Source organism: Curcuma longa, chromosome 11 (genome assembly GCF_044706935.1).
Source record: "Curcuma longa cultivar G26 ecotype Majalengka, Jawa Barat chromosome 11, ITB_CL_G26_1.1, whole genome shotgun sequence".
NCBI lineage: Eukaryota > Viridiplantae > Streptophyta > Magnoliopsida > Zingiberales > Zingiberaceae > Curcuma > Curcuma longa.
In genome coordinates, this window is record NC_133871.1 from 19,561,287 (window position 1) to 19,581,473 (window position 20,187).

The 20,187-nt window shown below is 36.6% G+C and overlaps 3 protein-coding genes across 3 annotated transcripts; 1 reads left to right on the forward strand and 2 right to left on the reverse strand.

Moving 5' to 3' along the window:
• Window positions 1–1,012: 1,012 nt before the first annotated feature.
• Window positions 1,013–6,832, forward strand: LOC141841969 (protein REVEILLE 6-like). Its single transcript, XM_074730174.1, has 7 exons — window positions 1,013–1,332; window positions 2,368–2,425; window positions 3,064–3,187; window positions 3,263–3,367; window positions 3,539–3,661; window positions 4,360–4,481; window positions 6,734–6,832. The coding sequence occupies exons 1-7, from the start codon at window positions 1,133–1,135 to the stop codon at window positions 6,830–6,832; spliced, it is 831 nt and encodes a 276-aa protein (XP_074586275.1). The 5' UTR covers window positions 1,013–1,132.
• Window positions 6,833–8,966: 2,134 nt separating this feature from the next.
• Window positions 8,967–10,062, reverse strand: LOC141841652 (uncharacterized). Its single transcript, XM_074729834.1, has 2 exons — window positions 9,900–10,062; window positions 8,967–9,816 (listed from the first exon to the last, which is right to left on the reverse strand). The coding sequence occupies exon 2, from the start codon at window positions 9,790–9,792 to the stop codon at window positions 9,109–9,111; it is 684 nt and encodes a 227-aa protein (XP_074585935.1). The 5' UTR covers window positions 9,793–9,816; window positions 9,900–10,062; the 3' UTR covers window positions 8,967–9,108.
• A 1,831-nt stretch (window positions 10,063–11,893) lies between these two features.
• On the reverse strand, window positions 11,894–19,264 carry LOC141840190 (CBL-interacting protein kinase 9-like). Its single transcript, XM_074728107.1, has 14 exons — window positions 18,932–19,264; window positions 17,060–17,122; window positions 15,401–15,472; window positions 15,089–15,196; window positions 14,884–14,964; window positions 14,670–14,723; window positions 14,459–14,584; window positions 14,273–14,362; window positions 14,021–14,143; window positions 13,562–13,669; window positions 13,089–13,205; window positions 12,929–12,985; window positions 12,226–12,300; window positions 11,894–12,150 (listed from the first exon to the last, which is right to left on the reverse strand). The coding sequence occupies exons 1-14, from the start codon at window positions 19,124–19,126 to the stop codon at window positions 12,088–12,090; spliced, it is 1,332 nt and encodes a 443-aa protein (XP_074584208.1). The 5' UTR covers window positions 19,127–19,264; the 3' UTR covers window positions 11,894–12,087.
• Between the last annotated feature and the right edge of the window lie 923 nt (window positions 19,265–20,187).

A 20,187-nucleotide genomic window follows, 5' to 3' on the forward strand; every position in this document is an offset into this window, starting at 1 on the left:
GTGCATGGAAACATGAATAATTAGAGACAGAATCTGTAAACAAACAATCCGCCTCAGCTGGCCTGTCTCCCCACCAGAAATCAATCTTATAGGAGATTAGTCTGCAGAACCTGCAATAGTTTATGCTGGTTTTGTTTGCTTGGACTGTATAAATAAATGGACGAGAGATTGGTGAAGCAATCGCTGTATACCTCTCGAGTCGAAGGAGAAATGAGTAGCAAGGGAGATGCTCTCTTTGCCTTGGCCATCGACAGCGAGGGTGGAAGGTGTTCAGGGAGAAGGCCTATGCCGAGACGGGGGCAGATCAAGACTCGAATAGCCATGGCAGCAATGGCTTCCATCACGTCTGTCCTCTGGAGAGCCATCCACAGCAGGCACATCCTGGTCAGAAATCCATTTTAAGGGAAGCACTGAATCGATTTTGTGTGTGCATATATACAATGTACTCGGAGCTTTCTTGTATAAGAGCAGCTGCTGCATTGCACAAATTCGTGCTCGACAATTCAGTAATTTTCTGTTATTCTATCAGTGCCAGATAAAAGCTAGCTAGGCATCTGAACTCTGGATTATGTTTGATGAAATGCAATACTTTGAAATGATCATTCAACACTATGCTTAAAAATAGAATTTCACCGAACCAAAATGGCAACTGATCGCCGAGTTAATTGGTCGGCGAGCCGGTCTGAGCCGTGTTTATAAAGAGGGGACCAGCCGTTCGTTCACAGGGAGAGAGGCCAACAAGCAAGCACATCATGTGCGCCGCGCACCGCGGTGGGGTTGGGCGAGCACTGCAGGCCACCCAGCGAGAGCACGTCGCCGTCAGCCTCGTGCCCTATTGGGGCGGCCCGAGAACGATCGGGCAAGCAATCGTGGCGTGCGCGATCCGTGCCTGGTCCATGGCTTGAATCGTGTCGAAGTTAGGCAAAGCAGAGGCGAACGACCAACCGCTAGAGTAGAGAGTCGAGGCCATGGCCAAAACAGCCCACAACGCCATGGCCACCACCGAAAGCAGCGCCACCAGCACCGCAAAAAGTGTCGCGAAGCCAAAATCCCATACCGCACTACGCACGAGCTTTTCGCGCATTCTACGGCCAGAGCCACCTGCGGTGAATCGTACCGAGCGCGCTTCTTTATGGTCCTTGGTAATCTACCGCCCGACGGTGGAACAGGAATCCGAGCCGACACCGTCGCGCTGGGAATGGCGCTCCCCGGCTTCGTGGGCTTCCCGCCGGATGACGGCACCAAGAAGATCCGGAAGCCCTACACTGTCACCAAGTCTAGGGAGAGCTGGACGGAGCAGGAGCACGACAAATTCCTGGAAGCGCTCCAGCTGTGAGTTCACTAATCTCTAGTTGGTCGCTTCTTCTTCTTCTTGTGATTCTTCACGTGATTTGAGCTCTTGTCTGGTCATTGGTGGTGGAAACTGGACCTTATATATGATTTTTTTTCCCATTTAGTTTAGAGGAAAAATTCTTCCATTATCTTCTCGCAAAGCTTTTCGTGAATGTGTTGGTTTAGCCAATGGATTAGGAGTCTCTACTTTGATGTAGCCGTGCATAAGGGAGAGCAAGCATTCAGTGTCACTCTGAATACTGGATAAATTGTATAAAATAAACGTAAATGATGCTGAATCCCAGCTCCTAAATAATTTCTATTTTTTTTTTTGGAGACGCAAAGAATATAGTTTTAGCGCTTAGAAATTTCTAGTTCTTTTGAAGATACATATACGATAATCTTTAGCAAATGGTCTTCTGTTAGGAGCTATTTTAGATTGTTAGATGCCTACTTCTCTTCTGTGCAATGTGTCATAGGATCGTCTCCATAAAGGGATATATTGCCACTTGAAATCTTTAGAGATGATTGATGATGCTGAAGTTAATTGTTCGAGAAGTGTAGCTGATGGCAAACAATAAGAGTTGCCAAACACCATTCTAAGAATCTGGATGTGTGAACTAAGGAATAATAATAATGTATAGGGAGTAATAATATTAACAATCACTCACTGCAGAACTAACATGCCAATTTGCAATAGTATTGTGGATCTATTTTTAAAATTAGGCCTACAAGAAAGATATAGAGGGCTTTCATGAATACTGTTTAAACTTCCTGGAGAAGTTTAATCATTCTTGTAAAATTTTAAAATTAATATATATGAAATGATAAGCTGCACAAAATTCTGGTTACAACTTTAACACATAATATATGCCTTAATCTGCATCTAGTCATTTAAAGCTTATAGCTGAGTAAAGGGCAACCTACTCTTGGAGGAAATACAACCTATGTGATTTCTAGTGTATGATCTTTTACTTATATCATAATGTGAAGGAATATCCATGACTTCTTTCTGTGCCTTTCTGGTTCTTGCAGTTTCAATCGTGACTGGAAAAAAATAGAAGCATTTGTTGGCTCAAAGACAGTTATCCAGGTAATTTAGATGACAATTTTGTGGGAGTAATGTAGTTGAATGTGTCGATCAATCATTAGATGAAAAAAATGTATATGCTACTAGTAAATTAATGTTAAGCTTGAAAATGTTACAATGCAGCTTAGATAGCTTGAATACATTGTTGAGTGTAGATGAATTAGGTTCTATGTTGGGCCAAAAATGAGAACAAGAATCAGCACTTTAAAAAATTTTCTTCCCCATGATTTCCTGCTTTTCTATATACTTGTTTCTACTGCACCTTTTCTTTTATTAGTAATTTTTTTTTTCATTAGAATTTGTAGGGAAATGGGAACTTGTATGCAGGGTTGTGCTTCCTTGTAGACAAACTACAATTTTTGGACAGTGTAAGGACTAATAAATTGCAAATTCTATGGATGTTCAGAAATTCCTATGAAATATTGGTTTCAAAATTTTCTACAGAAGATATCTTATGTTCTTGGCAACCTTGTAATTGTCATAAAACTTTATATGATCAATTCAAGTGATTTTCCCATAATATATTTATAGTATTTTCATCCGTAGATGAAGTGTTCAATTTCTTTGTTTCATCTCAGGTATTTCAAGTTAGTCATATTTTCTTGCAATTTGTTAGCTTAGATTAGAAGCTATATATACAGATACGAAGTCACGCACAGAAGTACTTCTTAAAGGTCCAAAAGAATGGAACTATTGCTCATGTACCACCACCTCGGCCCAAGCGTAAAGCAGCTCATCCATATCCACAAAAGACTTCTAAGAATGGTTAGAGACATTAATATGTTTTTGGGAATTCTTTCATGTGGAGATACTTTGATATTGTATTACTAAACATTGCAGCTCCTCAAATAGCTCAACCAAAACCATTTCAAGTTTCATATTTGCATGAACAAGGCTATGTCTTTGGGACCAAGTCATCGTCCTTGCTCAGGAACTCTTGCACTGGTGCACACTTCTCTTCCTAGGCACAGCGGTCCCTTTTAATTCTTCTACACATTGCATCTAGAAATAGTTGTCTCTTTTGTTCTTGTTTTCTTACAAATAACACAATAGATAATGGTCATTGATAGTGTCAAAAGGCTTATTAATATTTTAATCAAGGCTCTTGATTTGCAGAAGGTATACAACCAGGAGTTATTGTAGTTGAGAATTGCTGTTTGAGCAGTACTGAAAGCCCTTGTGCATCTCAAGCAAGCTGTGAAAAAAGCAAGCAAGGAAACCAAATAGCATTACTTCGGGGTGAGTAATTTTATGCACAAATTAGATTATTGGGTTGAACTTGGTGAAGTTCGCTTGTGTGTGTGTTTTTTATAATTATTTAGAGATGGTTCTATGTAAATTTCATCCAACTTAGTCCTCCAAGGTCTTAGCTTTCACATTTATCAAAATATTACTGGTATTTCATATTCATAAATCCGGTCCTTGAGAAAACTTTCTAATCCCACACGGGGATATGGTGAGTTTGCTAAAAGTGGTACATGAACTACAGATCCTCAATCACAATTAATGATGTAGAACTAGCGATAGCTGAAACTGTTAATTTTGCAATTTCCATTAGGTTTTACTATAGTCTTAAGCACTATTTGAACTATTTGGGGGTGGCTTACATGTTTCTTATTCTTCCATTGAACTCGATGGCTAGCAATACTCAAACCGATTTAGTTATTTGTTTTTTTATTTAGTAGAGTTTCGTTGGTCTTCCTCTGCCTTTACTAGAGATTTGTACTCATTTACCATAACAGTATTGTATAAGCCTTTTAAACTGTATATTGAATATGTGGAAAGAATGCTTGTTATTAGATGAATTCATAAATATAATTTGAATTGTATTCAGGATGGGTCAAATTGATTATAAATTGCTTTGAGTCTTTATGATTTCACAATATCAAATTATAAACCTTGACTTTTAACTAAACTTTTTCTCTTTCTATATGAAGCCATGCCAGATTTTGTTCAGGTATACAACTTCTTAGGCAGTGTTTTTGATCCAAGTACAAGATGCCATTTACAGAAGCTAAAGGAGATGGATCCTGTTGATGTTGAAACGGTATGCCTCTATGTATGCCTAATGATTCTTTGCTGGGTGAAGGACTGCTTAATTATTCTTTGTTGTGTGAAGGACATAAGTATCCAATATATGTATTTATCATCACGAAGACTGGTTTATATGTTGGAGTGTCAGTACAACTTAAAGATACCTAGTTTGAATCCAGCAGTGGCTTCAAACATGTCCATATCTGGGAGTCTATGATTAAGTAAAATGCAGAAAGTAATAGATCTGAGATATCCTTGCAATGTTATTTTGGATGAAAGCTTAGTTACTTATTGCATACTATATAATTGATGGCCTATCTATTCTTTTCTTTAAAGATTACGGTTATTGTAGAATTTGTTTTTGTCACTGCATTTCCTTGCAAATCTAATAGGTTCCTGCATGTATTTCCATAAAAACTAATTGCCTAATTTCCCTTTAGTCTTTTCTTTGAAGAATGCGATTATTATGGAATTCATCTTTTATTGTATTTAACTGCAAGTTTGTAGCTTCCTGCATTTATTGATAGTTGATTTGCACCATTTGCCAATAGGGATGGTATGTAGAAGCAAGTCGAGGGATGACAGTTTTGGTATCATTAAAGATTATTATTGAAGCTAGAAACAATGTACGAGCAAAGTTGCAAATATATGCCAATAAACTGGAAATAACCCTAAAAGTTAATAATCACTAGCCTTCTAAATGGAGAGCTTGATCAGCTTTTACATGAGGTTCGATCACATTTGACACTTGTCCTCCGTGTTGTGCATATCTAGCTTAAAGATGCCTCTCTCGATTAAAGTTCATATTTTTATTTTGTTTGGTAGAACTGTTAGACTCAGCAACACATGCTATGGAATAATGACCTCTTAGATAAGCACAGACTAGCAGTTATCTTTACTTTTCTGTATCTTGTCAGTTTGCTTAGCTTTTCTAACGATCATTCAATTTTCCTATTGAATTTGTTTGCCATAATCAGAAAAGCTATCTCATGATCTTAAACTTATTAAAACTTTGAAAAGAGATGAAGGGACCATGCCATGCATATACATTAAGAAATGTTATTGATCCGTAGAATGCTCAATAATCAATGTAGAAATTGCATGCTAAGGCTCCATTTGTTTCTGGAAAAATGTAAGCTGCTTGAAACATTTTCTGCATTTTCCAGTGTTCGATAGCAGAAGGCTATGGTAAAATAAAAATGATTTCTGTGAAATCATGTCTTAAGAAAATGACTTTTCCTCTTGTTAAGGGAAGGTCAATTTTTGTGCCTATGGCATCATTCTTTATGAGATCATACAATTTAATAGTAAAATAATGTCTTGTTTAAAATAATGACTATAATGATATTTAATTTCTAAAACATTTATAAAAAGAATATGGAACATGATCATAAATATTTAATGTTGTATGGGAATAAATAATAATATTTGTTTTTGTATAACAAAAAAAAGATTATAATAATTTGTAAAATATTATAAAATAAAATAATGAAAAAAATAATTTTTCATCATCATGAAGCTGTGCTAGTCCCAAATAATTTTTTTGTGCTAGTCCCACATATTTTACACAGCATGCAATGATTCACCTCTAGTAATATTTAAATGTTTTAAATTACTTTTAAGTTTTAACTGTGTCAAGCCAATGTTAACTTTCTAATTATAATTTAATCAATTTCGTAATGATATATAGTTTAACTAAAAGTGATAAAAAGATAAAGAAATAATAAAATACAGGTAATATAATTATTAAAATACTTCATTATTAAAAAGAGTATAATAAATCAATTATAAATCTTACTAACAAAGTAATTTTAATTATTAAATAATTTTATAAAAAATTGTTAAAATATAGTATAGTTATTAATGATAAAGTAAAAAAATATTATGATAAAGTAAATCATGGACCAATAGTTGTTTTAAGTTGTGCGCAACTAAACTAGGATACTGCAGAGCATTTTATTTGAAAGTGTTTTCTCTGGAAATATTTTGCATTAAGCAAATGGAGTCTAAATATTTTTGATGTTACACACTTTTTTTTGTGGTGCAAATACTGTAATGTTAATTCTGTAAAATCTGATTTCCACATGCTTTTATTTATTTGGGAAATTATATTGTTGTTTAGTAGCTTCTTTGGTGTCCTTCATTTTAGATCCGCAGTAATTGATTTTCATTGCAAAAGAAAAACAAATCAGGCACTTCACCTTTTTTACTCAAAATTTTGATACGTATTCTTCTAATCTGTTAGAGGAAGGGCTAACCACTTCAATTATTTTCTAGGCTTTATTGTTAATGAGGAATCTGTCCATCAATTTGAGTAGCCCTGCTTTTGAAGATCATGTAAGTATTTTCCATTATTTGTCAAGTAAACTTCCATAATTTTGTTTGATGCTTGTATGGAATGCATCATTTTAGTAGGGTAGTTTTTTCATACATGATTGGCTGTGACTACATGCATTCTTGTTTAATTTAGTACCTGATTTTATGTTAGAGCATTGATTGTAGCATATCCATTTGCCCATGTCACAAGGCAGCACCGGTTAGAATATAGTTATTTGGGGAGTAGCTATAGGTCCAAATACCAGATGATGTGTGCTGAATTGACCACTATTTACTGATCAAATTATGGATGAATGGTGGTCCTGTTTCCCCTGTTCTGTTGGGTATCTATAATTGTTGTTATGTATTTAATTTATTTGGGGGCCATAAGACTTGGGATGGGACCAGTATTTACAGGTCCATACTAATCCAAATCATATGATAATGAAAATGCATAAAAAATGGTTGGGAGTGACAATAACCACTCTCTTTAAGAAAACCAAGAGTCGAGTTACAGAGTCTCAAATACCTTGAGCCAACAACCTTCACGTGGGACTCTAATTATAGAATTGACACCAAATAAGTGAGAGAAAAGTTTAGGACATGCTTATGGTTGTTTCAAGTCATTGGTGGTAGTAGTGTTATATTACTGTGCTTAATGTTTGGTTTCCTCGCATGGAAGTTTTTTGATTTGCTCAATGTATAAGTCTGTAGATAAATTAGGCTTGGTCTGAAGCAGTAATTCAGAAAATTGTATTTGGGGTTGGTAAACTCACTGTACTGCTACAATACAGCGTAACTCTTTAATCATAGCCTTTGATATCCCCATATAGTCCCAAGTCATCTCTCTCCTCCAGATGCAATGAAGAGATTAAAGGGCAACTCAGTGCACGAAGCTCCCGTCAATGCATGGTTCTAGAGAAGGGTCTATTGTACATAACCTTATCTTGCTTTGCAAGAGGCTATTTCCACGATTCGAACTTGACCTTTAGGTCCCGCAGCAGCAATTTTACCGTTGCACTAAGACTCCCCTTCAAAGTAGAATTATTGAAGTTTATTTTCCTTCAATTATGCACATATAACCTCCAAGTTTCAGTGATTTTATTTATCCTTTGAAAATTGGGAGGTTAAGTGGTTCATTATAATGTTTGAAAATAGAAAAATGGTTTGTTGAGAAAATGCTCGATTGTTTGATTGAGTTCATAGCATGATGTGGATATACCTTGAATCGGCAATTACTGACAGACTCGGTTCATTTCAAGAAAATGTCCTCGGTATTCTCTCTCAGGTTGTTTTTACAGTGAGATGCCATAACTTGATATGTAATGTTGTGAATGTTTTAAAGGGTGAGCCTTTGTATTGCAACCTGTGTGACAATGCTTGAATCATAAAAACAACCCAAGAAGGGCAAAGATATGAATATCGACTCTCCTCAAACACTGTGGTACTTTGGCTGGCATTAGACCTCGTCAATGCCGTAAAGATATATTGTTTGCTACAATCACCTTATGGGTGACTGAAATTACTAACATTTCTTTTATTTTCTGGAGTCTCTCATTTATGTTTGCTGTATCCACAAATTTTCGGTTTTCTTTTGTATGTATACATCTACAATCTCAAACTATCTTTATCAACACTTCTAGAGACATTGCACTGGATGAAGTTAGGATCTATAGCAAAATCAACCTAGCATTTGCTTCATTATATTTCTATCACTGTCATGAACTTAAAAGGTTCGATTCATGCAGATGAAGTTACTGGCCGGGTATGACTCGCGAGTGTTGGAACCTAAACCTGTCAGCGCTGACAAGCTACTAGTTGCTAATTAACATTCAATTACTGTTTGTACATGTAAGATTAATCACGTCATTTACACGTTCCTATCACATTAATTCTTGATTTGTTTGAAAGCCTCGTCTCAGTACGGCCTTAGCTGATCTGTCTCCCTCAGTAGCTTGCTAGCAAGCAAATATCACAGCTAAAGACTATACAAAAGTTGTGTACGATCGAACCAATCCTGAGATTGCAGAATGCCAAATGCGAATCTCCATGTCGGATCCTCCCGACCTTCCCCACCCACCACGTCCACTGCCAGTGCTCACTAAACTAAACCCATTTCATTCATTAAAATGCGTTCTTGTCATGGTTGGTGCTTGAAAAATAGATTCACAGCGAAGGACTAAAGTTTTTCAGATTCGAATGATGAATATTTGATAAATTGCTGCATCATTCCTTTTACTGGAACAAGTATTCTCTGCGTGTGATCGACACATTGGTTTTGTAAGAAAATCCTTCACGCAGTTAATTTCTTCAGAGAATGTAAATTGAGTATGGCATTATGCTCGACGGGGAGCTGCAAGTCTCGGGGCGGTGCCTCGGTGGAGGAGCTCCGGAGTGTGATCGTAGCCGGCGAACACTTCCTCCCATATCTCCGCAAAGGCCTGGAGGATGGTGGTGTGGTGCTGCGTCGCGTTCAGCGTGAGCAACCGGCGGAGAAGCTCCTGTAGCTCCTCGCTGTCGACGATCTCCTTCTCCACGATCATCTGCAGCATCGACCTCCGAAACTCCCCCAGCGGGTCCTTTGTCTCCTTCACCACCGCCACACTTTCCTCCTCCACCCGTCGCCCGCTGCCTTCACTGAAGCTACGCTTGTGCCGTCGCTTCCGCTCCGGCGGTGGCTGCGGCGGTGTGCACTGCCCCCAGGACGCCATGTCCTGCTCTAGCTCGCTGAGCTGGCGGAGTAGGCCGGAGACGCTCGGCGTGCTGGAGGAGCTCTCCACCACCTTGATCTCTGGATCCCAGTAGGAGGAGGTGGAGGGTGAGGTCATCGTGAGGGTCTCCCCCGACGACGTCGCCTCATGTGCCCTCTGCTGTGCCGGAGCCGCCGCCGCAATTGTAGATTTCACGTCGCAGCTCGACGACGAGACCGCCACCGATTTGGAATTCCGGCAGCCGCATCCGGCTAGGCCGAGGAACGAGCTGTTCCTCCTCCGCTGCGCGCTCATATTCTTCTCCTTCATTCTTCAACGCAAAATTACTTCGCGCTACATATTAGCAACTCGTCAACGTTGAATTCACGTCAATAAAGAGAAGAAGAAAACCTCCCAAATTTAGCAATTTAGCATACAATAGCGAAGAACTCTTTGAACGGGATTCAACTGTTCCCTTCAATCCGTCGGACAATTTATGCCGGCGGACAGCGATCGATCGATCGATCGACCTGATCCTTGGTCCGCTCGCCTCGATGCTACTCCCTCGTGGATCTAATCATCGCCCTCCTCAAAGCCTGGCACTCCATGATGATGAGCTGCCCCGCATTGCGCTTAAATGGGTCTCGGAAACGAGTAGGCTCGCGACAAGCCGAGGAGAAAGTCTCTGATCATTCTTGGAGTCGTCACGGACACGATTATCTAAATATACCTTCTTAGCTTAGAGATTACTTGTTTCATAATTAAATCTTCGAGCACGGATAAATAAAAAAAATTAGAAAAAAAAAACACTACAGCTAAGATGTGCATGATGATGATGGGGATGCCGTCCTCGGCCGTAACATAAACTAAAACAGGAATTATTAAAATTTTCCGAAGATCTTCTCGAACTTATGTTTTACTTTATCGTCAAAATATTGAAAAGTTTTTTTAATTTAATAAAATTTTAAAATGATATTTTAAATACGATGCATCTATCTACAAACCCCTTCACACAATGTAATTTTACACGAAGGGAGACTGAAAGCAAGATTTAATGCTGTGCACAGTTCATGAGATGAGATGGCTTGTTTCAGTTGCCAATTGGAATTAAATGCGTGTAGGTAATGGTTTCAGTTGAGACGTCCAATTCAGATTTCTAATCTGTCCTCTTCTGCGTTTGCTGTATAAGTTTGTTTTGAATTGTTAATAGCAGACGCAAATCGATATTTTTAAGATCGATCATGTTTTGGAAAGAGATTGCTCAGGAAGAGCAGAGCAATGAGGGCCATCCTCATTCCCAGAATATGTTGCAGGAAACAAAATAAAAGTTAGATTCTGTAGTTGAAATCAGAAATCCATCAACCATCAAGCTTCTGTAAACTGCTTCGCACATAATTTCTGTTAAAGTGAGAAGAAATCTTCAACATCATTAAACTCTAGTTAATGATGTTGTTGTAGGAATTTAAACCTTCGTATATTGGTGAAAAAATTCTCAAAGCTAGACATTTTGTTTGCAAATCTGAATCAGGATATAGTTGTTATGAATGAGAAAGGTGATAAAGTGGGACGATTTTGGAGGGGAAATGAGTGCGACATGAAATGTGTTTGTCTGTAATCATCCCAACTCAATTGAGCTGGACTCTCCCACTTTGCTTTAATTCAGATCCCATCACAGATCCAAGGATTTGTAGTCTTGGACATATTCATAACCAACCAAAAGAAAAAAAAACAATTATCATTTTAAAAAAATAAAATAAAATTTATGTGCTTCAGCTGCCCTTGCACATCACTATATCAGATCCAAATGGCTCAATGCTATGCAATGTTTGAAAAGAAATACAGAATTAGGCTGTTTCACTAGAGTTTAGATCAGTTCAATTGGTGAATTTGACTAGTTCAATTAGTGAAAACAAAAGGAGAGATATGTTAAAATATGGTTAGTGAAAGGCTTTTAGGCCTACAAAGAGAGCTTTGCGGTTCTTTAGGTTGATGTTTAACGAAAGAGAGAATGGTTGGATAAGTTATGATATGATGCTCGCTTAGTTTATTCAGCTTTATTTCTTCAGCCTCGACATTGAAAAATCGAGATGAATCATGGTTTGGCCTCCCTCCCCATAAATGCCGACCAGTATCTAATTGAAATGGTCTTGATGGTGTAGTTTGTCGAGTATCTTGAGAATTAAATAGTTTGCAAAAGAGAAGAGAGAGACAATTGGGACTGTGTTGATTGCTTCAATATATTTTTATGCATACCCATTTCTTTAGTTTACTCGATCAATAATTATATATATTTTAAATATTTTCAAGTCACGCAAGTAAACTACAGAAAAAACAATGGAGATGGAGATGGAAATGAAATATGCAAGCCAGTTCATTTGGGACAGACACTTTTCAATTTTATAAAGAAAGGCCAAGAAACAAAACAAGTATATATCAAGGCAAAAGTTTTATTGAGAAGCACAAGAAAATCCAATAGAATCAGTCGATTTACATTTACAGCATCACGGCATCTAGCCATAAATGTTGGCCCTGTACTTCAATACAATACAAGTAGAAAATCTACCTATGATCACAGCTCACGGCACATGATCATGAAGAACTGCAAACCTCAAAACCATTTGGTTTCTAAGTGCTAGTTTCAGTCTTCCAGACTATATCTTTTAGGCCTGAAGAGAAGTTCTTGTAAAACTGCATCGAAATGATCACTCTGATTATACATAGAAATGAAGCGCGAAAGAAAATGTATTTTAGTTTTTGGCATACCTTGTGAAATTCCAATGTATCGCCGCCAGTTTTACGAAGCTCGACCATGTGAAGAGAAGGAGCTACCTCAAAAACCTGGAGGATAATTATGTTAGGATTCAGTAGGTATGAAGTACTTCATTTTTTTCATCTCTTTTTGGAATAATTTAAAAAAAAAGAAAAACGTCATAAAATAAATGATCAGTTTACAGGTTAAGAGATGCATTCATTTGCTTCATGTGCAGCAAATGTGTGTATTTATTATGGATCAATTAATCCAGAGAATGTTTGGTTCGGACACAATGTAGCTTGGAAGAAATCTGTTGCATGTACGAATTAACTCAATGCAACTTTTTGTGCTTGATATTCATTGTAAATTTTGACCTATTACACGTGTACATAACTGAACTTTGGGCTAAACCAATCCTAATAATTTCTGTAACTTCTTAGAATCCATTACCATACAAATTCATTAAAGGATGGTACTGCACAATTCCTGTGACTTTGTAATTGGATTCATCTTGATTGAAGACAACTAAAGAATAGTGAGAACTTGAATCAAAGAACGTCATATTTTACTTCTCTTGATAAAAAAAAAAAGAAGAAATCTGGCTGAATAAAGTTAAGTTCTTTGTGGTAATCATCAAGGATTAGGATCTCAAATTCCCAACAGACAGAACGTGAACAGTTAAATGAATAAAGAGAGGCTAATAAATTTACTTACCTCTGTCGCTACAGATAGGTGCCCTTTTCGTCCAGACTTGTCACCTTGTAATTTCATCTTGACAGAAGAAAAGTAGCAATAAGCTAGCTCAGAAAACAGTTGCATCAATGTAATCTTCGTTTATAAAAGTAGACATCAATAGTCCATTATGTAAACTTACCTTGTAATTGTGCTTGCGCACTTTGAAACCAAGGGGTTTAGCAGCCTCCTCTAGCTTAGATATGATTTCATTTGGAGGATGCTGAGAAGTGAAGCGTGTTTCTCTTTTGACTAGACCCTGTATACAACAAGGAGATACTGTTATCCTTCGATAAGCAGCACAACTGCAGGTGAAACAAATTGTAAAATGATAGCTGCAAGTTTAATTAAGGACTACCATATAGAATGATTTAGTGCAATTCAATGGCATATCAACCCAAAAGATATCTTCCAGTTCAGTTGAAAAGGAGATATTAAAATTACACACCAATCTCCCTTGAAAAACATTAGATGAGGCACCAAATCCATGGCTAGAAGATTCCATAACTTCATTTACTTCTAAAAAATGGATCTATTTGGCTGTTTTTACAATAAAATCAAAGAAAAAAATGTCCAACAAAACATATGGCAAGCAATAAGCTCAATAGAATGTACCATCTGCTTTTCAAACAAATTTCCCAGATTGAAACCTTGTGATCTGGAAATGAGTTCGAAGGCATTCATTGACTCTGGTTTTTCTTTCTTTTCTGTTACAAGATGTTCCTGAAATACATAACACAATAAACAAAAAATGCCATTATGAGTAATCATTATTGGATTTATCTGCATTTTGAGATCAGAAATTAACAAATTGCTTGCAAATAGGTGTCAATGGTTGTGCTTGGGCCGAGCATACGTCTGACTGGACCCATGGATGCCTGGACAAGCATAAATTGCACTACAGAAAATTAGTTACATTGTGGGGGTTGCTCGACATACATGACATGCCAGGTGTCAAACCAACTAATCTTCTTTTCTGAGCTAAAGTCGGTGTCATTGCACACCTGACTCAACATATCAACCTCTTTGACAGCTCTACTTATACTAGCAAGCATATTTATGTTTAGTAACTACCTCTGAGTTATTGAAGACGGCATCAATATCATCAAGGCTCACATCTTCACCATGTTCAAAAGATGGTGGCTTATATCCTTTCTTGAACCATTCATCTGCTAAAATTTCTGGAATTGTTATTCTCTGTGACAAAAGAGCAAGGTGATATTAAGTTTCAAAGCCAAAAAAAAGTTTGCATTTACATACTTAGTCACTGTAACTTCAAAATTTGGTGGCTGAAAAACAAAGGAAAGTAATACAATCAAAACTTACAGTTAGAGGATTTGGATCTAGAATTCGAGTAATAAGTTTCTTTGCACCAGACGAGAACCAAGCTGGAAATGAATAATCTGCCTTAGAGATCTGTGGTTTAGGTGAATTAAGATGATACTCAGAAATAGGGAAACATGGACTTATTGATAAGAAAAACAATGATGCATCTACTGATATCACATTTACCTTTTTATACAAATTCATGATGTTTGGCTCATCAAAGGGCAAGTATCCAGCCATTAGAACAAATAGTATTACACCACATGACCATATATCTGAGGTTGTACCATCATAGCCTTTATCATTGAGGACCTGAAACCATTAGCAGATTCCAGTTGTTTACTGTAACAAAGCTGCAAAATGTGATCAATGAAAGAAGACAAATTTAAAGATAAACCTCAGGTGCGACATAGTTAGGCGTTCCACATGTAGTGTGCAATAATCCATCCTCCTAACCAAACAAACAAATATAGGATGACATAATATTGGACTAAATCAAGTGGAAAGAACTGAGTTGGATAAACAAGTAAATCAATGGGAATTGCTGGCAAACCAGGATTTGTTGGTTCAAAACATACATAAAATCCTGGTTTACCAACAAAATCACTTACCCGTATTTGTGGGGCAAATGCACTTAAACCAAAGTCAGAAACTTTAAGTACGCCAAAAGAATCTAAAATCAAGTTCTCTGGCTGCAAACCAATCAAGTTTCATTAATTTTGGCTGAAGAACCAAGAAACAAGTTTTCAAGAAATCCAGTATATGGCATATCCTAATCATTTGTTCTTAAATGACAATTAGTTTATATGAGCAAACCTTTAGGTCTCTGTGGTATACACCTCTACTATGACAGTAATCCACAGCATTGATTAGTTGCTGAAAGTATCTCCTTGCTTCATCTTCTTTCAATTTTCCATGGTTGACCTAGATATAAGAAATCTGATCTGTCAATAATAGGAAGACAACTTACTTCAGACTGAAATACATCTATTTAAAACTTTAAGTTGTTTCAATATTGTAATCTGAACATTGTATCTGAAATGAAAATGTGAATTATGTGATTAGTCTGCAATTCTGCATCTAACTTTCTGGACTATTGTAAACATTTGATGCAAAAAAAATCCTTACTATTTTGTCAAAAAGTTCGCCTCCATCAACTAATTCAAGAACAATGTATATCTTTGTCTTGCTAGCTATGACCTGAGAAATTAAGGTGACAATCAATACTCACAAGATACAAGTCCATTCACTTTACACAAAGTTGTTGCAGTTTCTGAAACAAGGCCATGAAATATATCAATATTTTCAAGAAAAATAAATAGATTCAGTGGATCCATGTACATTTATTTTTAATAAAAATAAATAACTATCTACAAATATTAGATAGTCTCATACTAGTGCAATTTTTTTAAAAATAAAATGTAACAGATATGTTTTCAGAATATTAAGAGACATGGACTAGATATATCTGGTTCTTCTTGGTGAAGCTGAACCTTTATTTCATCCAAGTTATAAAGCATAGACATTCACATTTTTTGCATGACATTTGTTGATTATGTATAAAAGATCACCGCTAGATATATACAAACAGAGAAGCGTATGGGCAGTTACCTAAGCTTAGAGGTATAGATGCATCTAACAGCATCTTAATGGTTTCACACACATGTCAGTATGTACAATTTTTAAGCAAATGTAATCAGCTAAAATGGTAAAGGGAAAGCATGCAAACAAAACAGAGAATGTGCTCGAGCAGCCTTGTGAAAGGGAAAGCTGCTGGGAAGAAGATACCAACACAGAAAGTAGTAGATTTTTACAAATTTGGGGTAAAAAAAGAACAAGCAAGCACAAAAAACAGCAACATGAAAAGCAGCTTAAGGAAGGAACATGCTAACTCTCAAGATGCAACCTAAGTAGATAAGAATTAGCAGGAAGAAAACCAATAAATCATGTGCAGATGGCCCATCATGCACACATGAGAAAAGGACTCACTAATAAAAATCCATGCTCAGTGATCCAACTAGGTTTTTGGAATTTCCCCTTTGAGAAGAATTTATCTAGAAGAGAGGAATCCCCCTGCCCCATCACCCCATGGAGCTTTATCCCATTTTCCTATCAAGCTACAAACCATGAAGGTTCCTTTTACCAAGAAAAAGTAGCCTTAAACAAATAGAAGGAAAAAAGAAGGTTGCTTCACCCAAAAAGGCTTCTTGACCAACTGCATATTGACAATTTGTTACAGAAATCAATGGTTTTGTCCCCCATTCCGGTGGGTGTATAGAAGGTAAAGCAAGCCCTTGACCACAGTGAAATTGACTTAGCTTGGTTCAGCATGCAAACAACTAGTTGTGGATTAATTTTCCATATAACTGCGTCCATCTGCAGTGATGTTTCATTAGAAAAACATCATTTAAACCATTTACTTGATAATGGATCTAGGACTATGAACTCACTTGAAAATGAGTCATAGAGCTATTTTCTTTAAAGAACTTTCCTGTCTGCTGATTTGATGGGAATCCTTATTTTTCACAGGAAATAAACATTTCAGTATATTTGGATGTGAAGGCTCAGAAATACAAGATCTATGCTAGGAGCTAATGCTCTCCATCTACAAATCTAGAACTCACAAAAGGATAGCTTATAGCCATCAAATATGATAAACTGCAATAAGCTTCAAGTCACAATGAAATTAAAAGCAATACCTTACAAGAACACTGAAAAGATACTAAATGCATGCCAACTTATCAAGATATATCTTCTAAGAGTCCATGTAATCTATATTTGAGATACCTCATGAATTTGGACAACATTTGGATGCTTAATCAGCTTCATGGTAGATATCTCTCTTTTTATCTGCATTGTAGAATGTAGCAAATATCAGGTCCAAAATACAAATTAGCTTTCTTATAAGTTTTGGGTAAAAGAATTATTTTAACATTTTGCTTAAAAAAAATAGTAATTCTTTTTCAGTTGCGTAAACAGTAACAATGAATCAATTTTTTCCATTTGCAAGCACTGACAGTGTTGTCATACTGAAATTATGACAAATTAGACATGGTCAATATGGAAATGAAGAATAAATAATGAATACACAATCAAACCTAGAACTAAGTAGCCAAATTTGGCAATCATGGCAACCTAGTGCAAAATTTGCATGCAGTTACATTCCATTCGTTGTCAGAGAAAAAGCCAGAATGCCTCAAATGTCAAATTTTCATTAAGAAATTTTAATTTGAAAAACATGAAACTCGGAGACAAGGCTATTTGGAAAATGGTTTGTTTGCATTTATGGAAGCTGGAGACGATTGCAAAATAATGAAATCTTGTTCAACATACTTAAATCTTGTATCTTTGTAAGTTTTGTGTTAATAGGAGAGCTATTCACACAGGCCAGAAATAAATTTTTTTGTGCCAGAAGGTTAGCTGCAGCATGCATAGCATCATGCACCATCATGGCATTTGAAACCAAAGAAAGAGAGGGGGGACAAGGCCAAGCATAGCTCAAAACCTACAATCAATTCCAGAGACAGTGCCAAGAGTGTTGGTTCTCAGAATTCAGAACAGATAGTGCATGATGTACTAATTAAGACAGTGGAGCTAATTTTCTGCAAGAACAGTTGCAAATATCTCTTGTCTCAATTTGCTATGCTAAACCTCTGCTTTTCAGATCATAGTATTGGTTCTCGATAACTGCTTATTATAGGAGCATGTCAGCCTTATAATCATCTTAAAAAGAGTTATGCAAGGTGATGAAGTTCTTAGCAAATATATTAAATAATTAAATTGTCTAAGCTATCATGAGCATTTCAAAATCTCAGTCAATGATCATGAGAAGGATAAATGTCAAGGGCATGTACTTATAAACTTTGTTTTTTCTCTCAGTTGGATTCTTTACACTTGGAGGACGAGAAGACTTTTATACTCTTCTGGATTTACAACTAATAGCTGTGGCACTCAAAATTCACGATAGCAGTGAGTTGCTCAAGTCCACAGCCACAGCCAGTGAGAAGGAAATGCTTAGCGAGTAAAAACTTACAAAAGAAAGCAATTTATCAAACAAATAGTGATAAGTTCTAAGAAACTCAATGTTGACCAACACCTGGGGTTGAAAAACATTTCTTGCAAATTATTTTTGTGAAATCCAGCTATGTTCACAACCTGACACGTACAGTCCATGCTCTTCTATTGCTCATGAAGAAGACATAAAACTACGAAGACAAAACAAGGATTGTGCATTCAAGGTTCCTATCTAACGAAATGATAAAATACACACGATCAATGTTCGGACAAATAGTTTGCTAATTTTCAGCCAAGCTTGCTAGAACTACATAGATACGTACAAAATTCATATTTTGCAGGGTCGCAATAAACCATCTCATATTCGTGGTGTTATTTCTTCTCATGTTCACAAATTCAGCCAGAGACAGCAAAGACTTCCAATTGATCGAAGGAAAACGGTTACCGCACCAAAATGCCACTTAAAAAACGGTTTGACAGATGTATATAGTTTAAACTTTAATCTCCCAGAAACACCAAAAACGCTGATAATAAGATAACAAACCCCCCTCAATTCATCGCACGAGAAGAAAGGAAATTTTAAATATAAGAACGGGGAGAGAATTGCGGCAAAGCCTTTTTTTTTTAATATGGGAGGGAGGAAACCTGCTCGACCATCTTGTGGCGGAGGACATGGTGCTTGTCGAGGATCTTGATGGCGACGCTGTCTCCGGTCTGCACGTTGCGGGCGTACTTGACCTTGGCAAAGCTTCCCTCGCCGAGGGTCCTCCCGAGCTCGTACTTCCCCACCCGCGTCCGCGTCGCTATCCCTCCTCCGACGCCACAGCCTCCGTTGCTCATCCTTCTTCCTTCCTTCCTTCTCTTTGGTTCGCTCTTCTTCCTCTTGCACCCGCGCCCTACCTATCAATGGCGATGAAGGATGGCTCTATAAATATCCGCGTGCTTAATTTAAGAAAGGAGGAAGAGGAGGAGGAGGAGGAGGAGGAGGAGGGTTTGAAGGGTAAAGCCACAAAGGAAGGAATTTTGGGAAGCCGGGCGGGTGCGGAGCAACGGAGTGGGACCCACCTGACCCCACCAATAATGTATCCGCCGCGTTTATCGATTGGAGGGTCCAAATAATTTCTTCTTGAGCGCGTGGCATAGCTCCGACTTCCCTACCTAGCCCTCCTTCCTCTTTTGAAATTTCATTAATGCCCTCTTAAAAAAGAAAAAAAAAAGAAAAAAAAGGCGCCGTTAGTTATTAGAACCGTAAAAAACAACCGCCCCTCGTTTTTAAAGCATTAAAACTTCTCTTATTATAAAACTACTGTTATTTTAATATTATTATTATTATAGACACATAATGACTACTACAATATATAAAAATATATCGATTTAATTTTTTTTAAAAAATTAATTTATAAAATATTTTTAGAAAACTTAATTAAAATTATTATTAACTATTAATTACAATTGTAGCTACAATCATTAAATTTGATTTTAAATTTTTATAATAATTTCAATTTTTTAAAATAATTTTAATTAAAATTAATCTGGCTTTAAAAAATTATATAAAAGTATTATTGATCAAATTAAATTTAGAAAGAATTAATTTATATGTTATAAATAAGGGATGTTATTTTAATATGTTAAAACGGACAGACGTCTTATTCAGGATTTTAATAATTAAGGAATTTGAATTTTTCAATTTGCTTATTAATTGTTGAATTTTGAGTAGTGAAATTCTGAAAATTTTAGACCAAGAAAAAACATCAAACGAGGTGCACTCAAAAAATTCTGGATTATATAATTAATACGCTCTACCTATTAAATATAAGCCATGCAGTCACTGTCCGGAATCATGATACACTTAATATAATAATTAATTATTGGAGTACAATAATAAATCATGGTAATATGAT

Excerpts from the sequence above, each read along its gene's own strand:
- LOC141841969 (XM_074730174.1), top strand. The coding sequence starts at position 1,133 with ATGGTCCTTGGTAATCTACCGCCCGACGGTGGAACAGGAATCCGAGCC. Across the intron at positions 3,188-3,262 it reads ACAAAAGACTTCTAAGAATG|CTCCTCAAATAGCTCAACCA; the intron begins GTTAGAGACATT and ends TAAACATTGCAG. Across the intron at positions 3,368-3,538 it reads GCTCAGGAACTCTTGCACTG|AAGGTATACAACCAGGAGTT; the intron begins GTGCACACTTCT and ends CTTGATTTGCAG.
- LOC141841652 (XM_074729834.1), bottom strand. The coding sequence starts at position 9,792 with ATGAAGGAGAAGAATATGAGCGCGCAGCGGAGGAGGAACAGCTCGTTC.
- LOC141840190 (XM_074728107.1), bottom strand. The coding sequence starts at position 19,126 with ATGAGCAACGGAGGCTGTGGCGTCGGAGGAGGGATAGCGACGCGGACG. Across the intron at positions 15,473-17,059 it reads ATGTTGTCCAAATTCATGAG|GTCATAGCTAGCAAGACAAA; the intron begins GTATCTCAAATA and ends TTAATTTCTCAG. Across the intron at positions 12,151-12,225 it reads ATACATTGGAATTTCACAAG|TTTTACAAGAACTTCTCTTC; the intron begins GTATGCCAAAAA and ends ATTTCGATGCAG.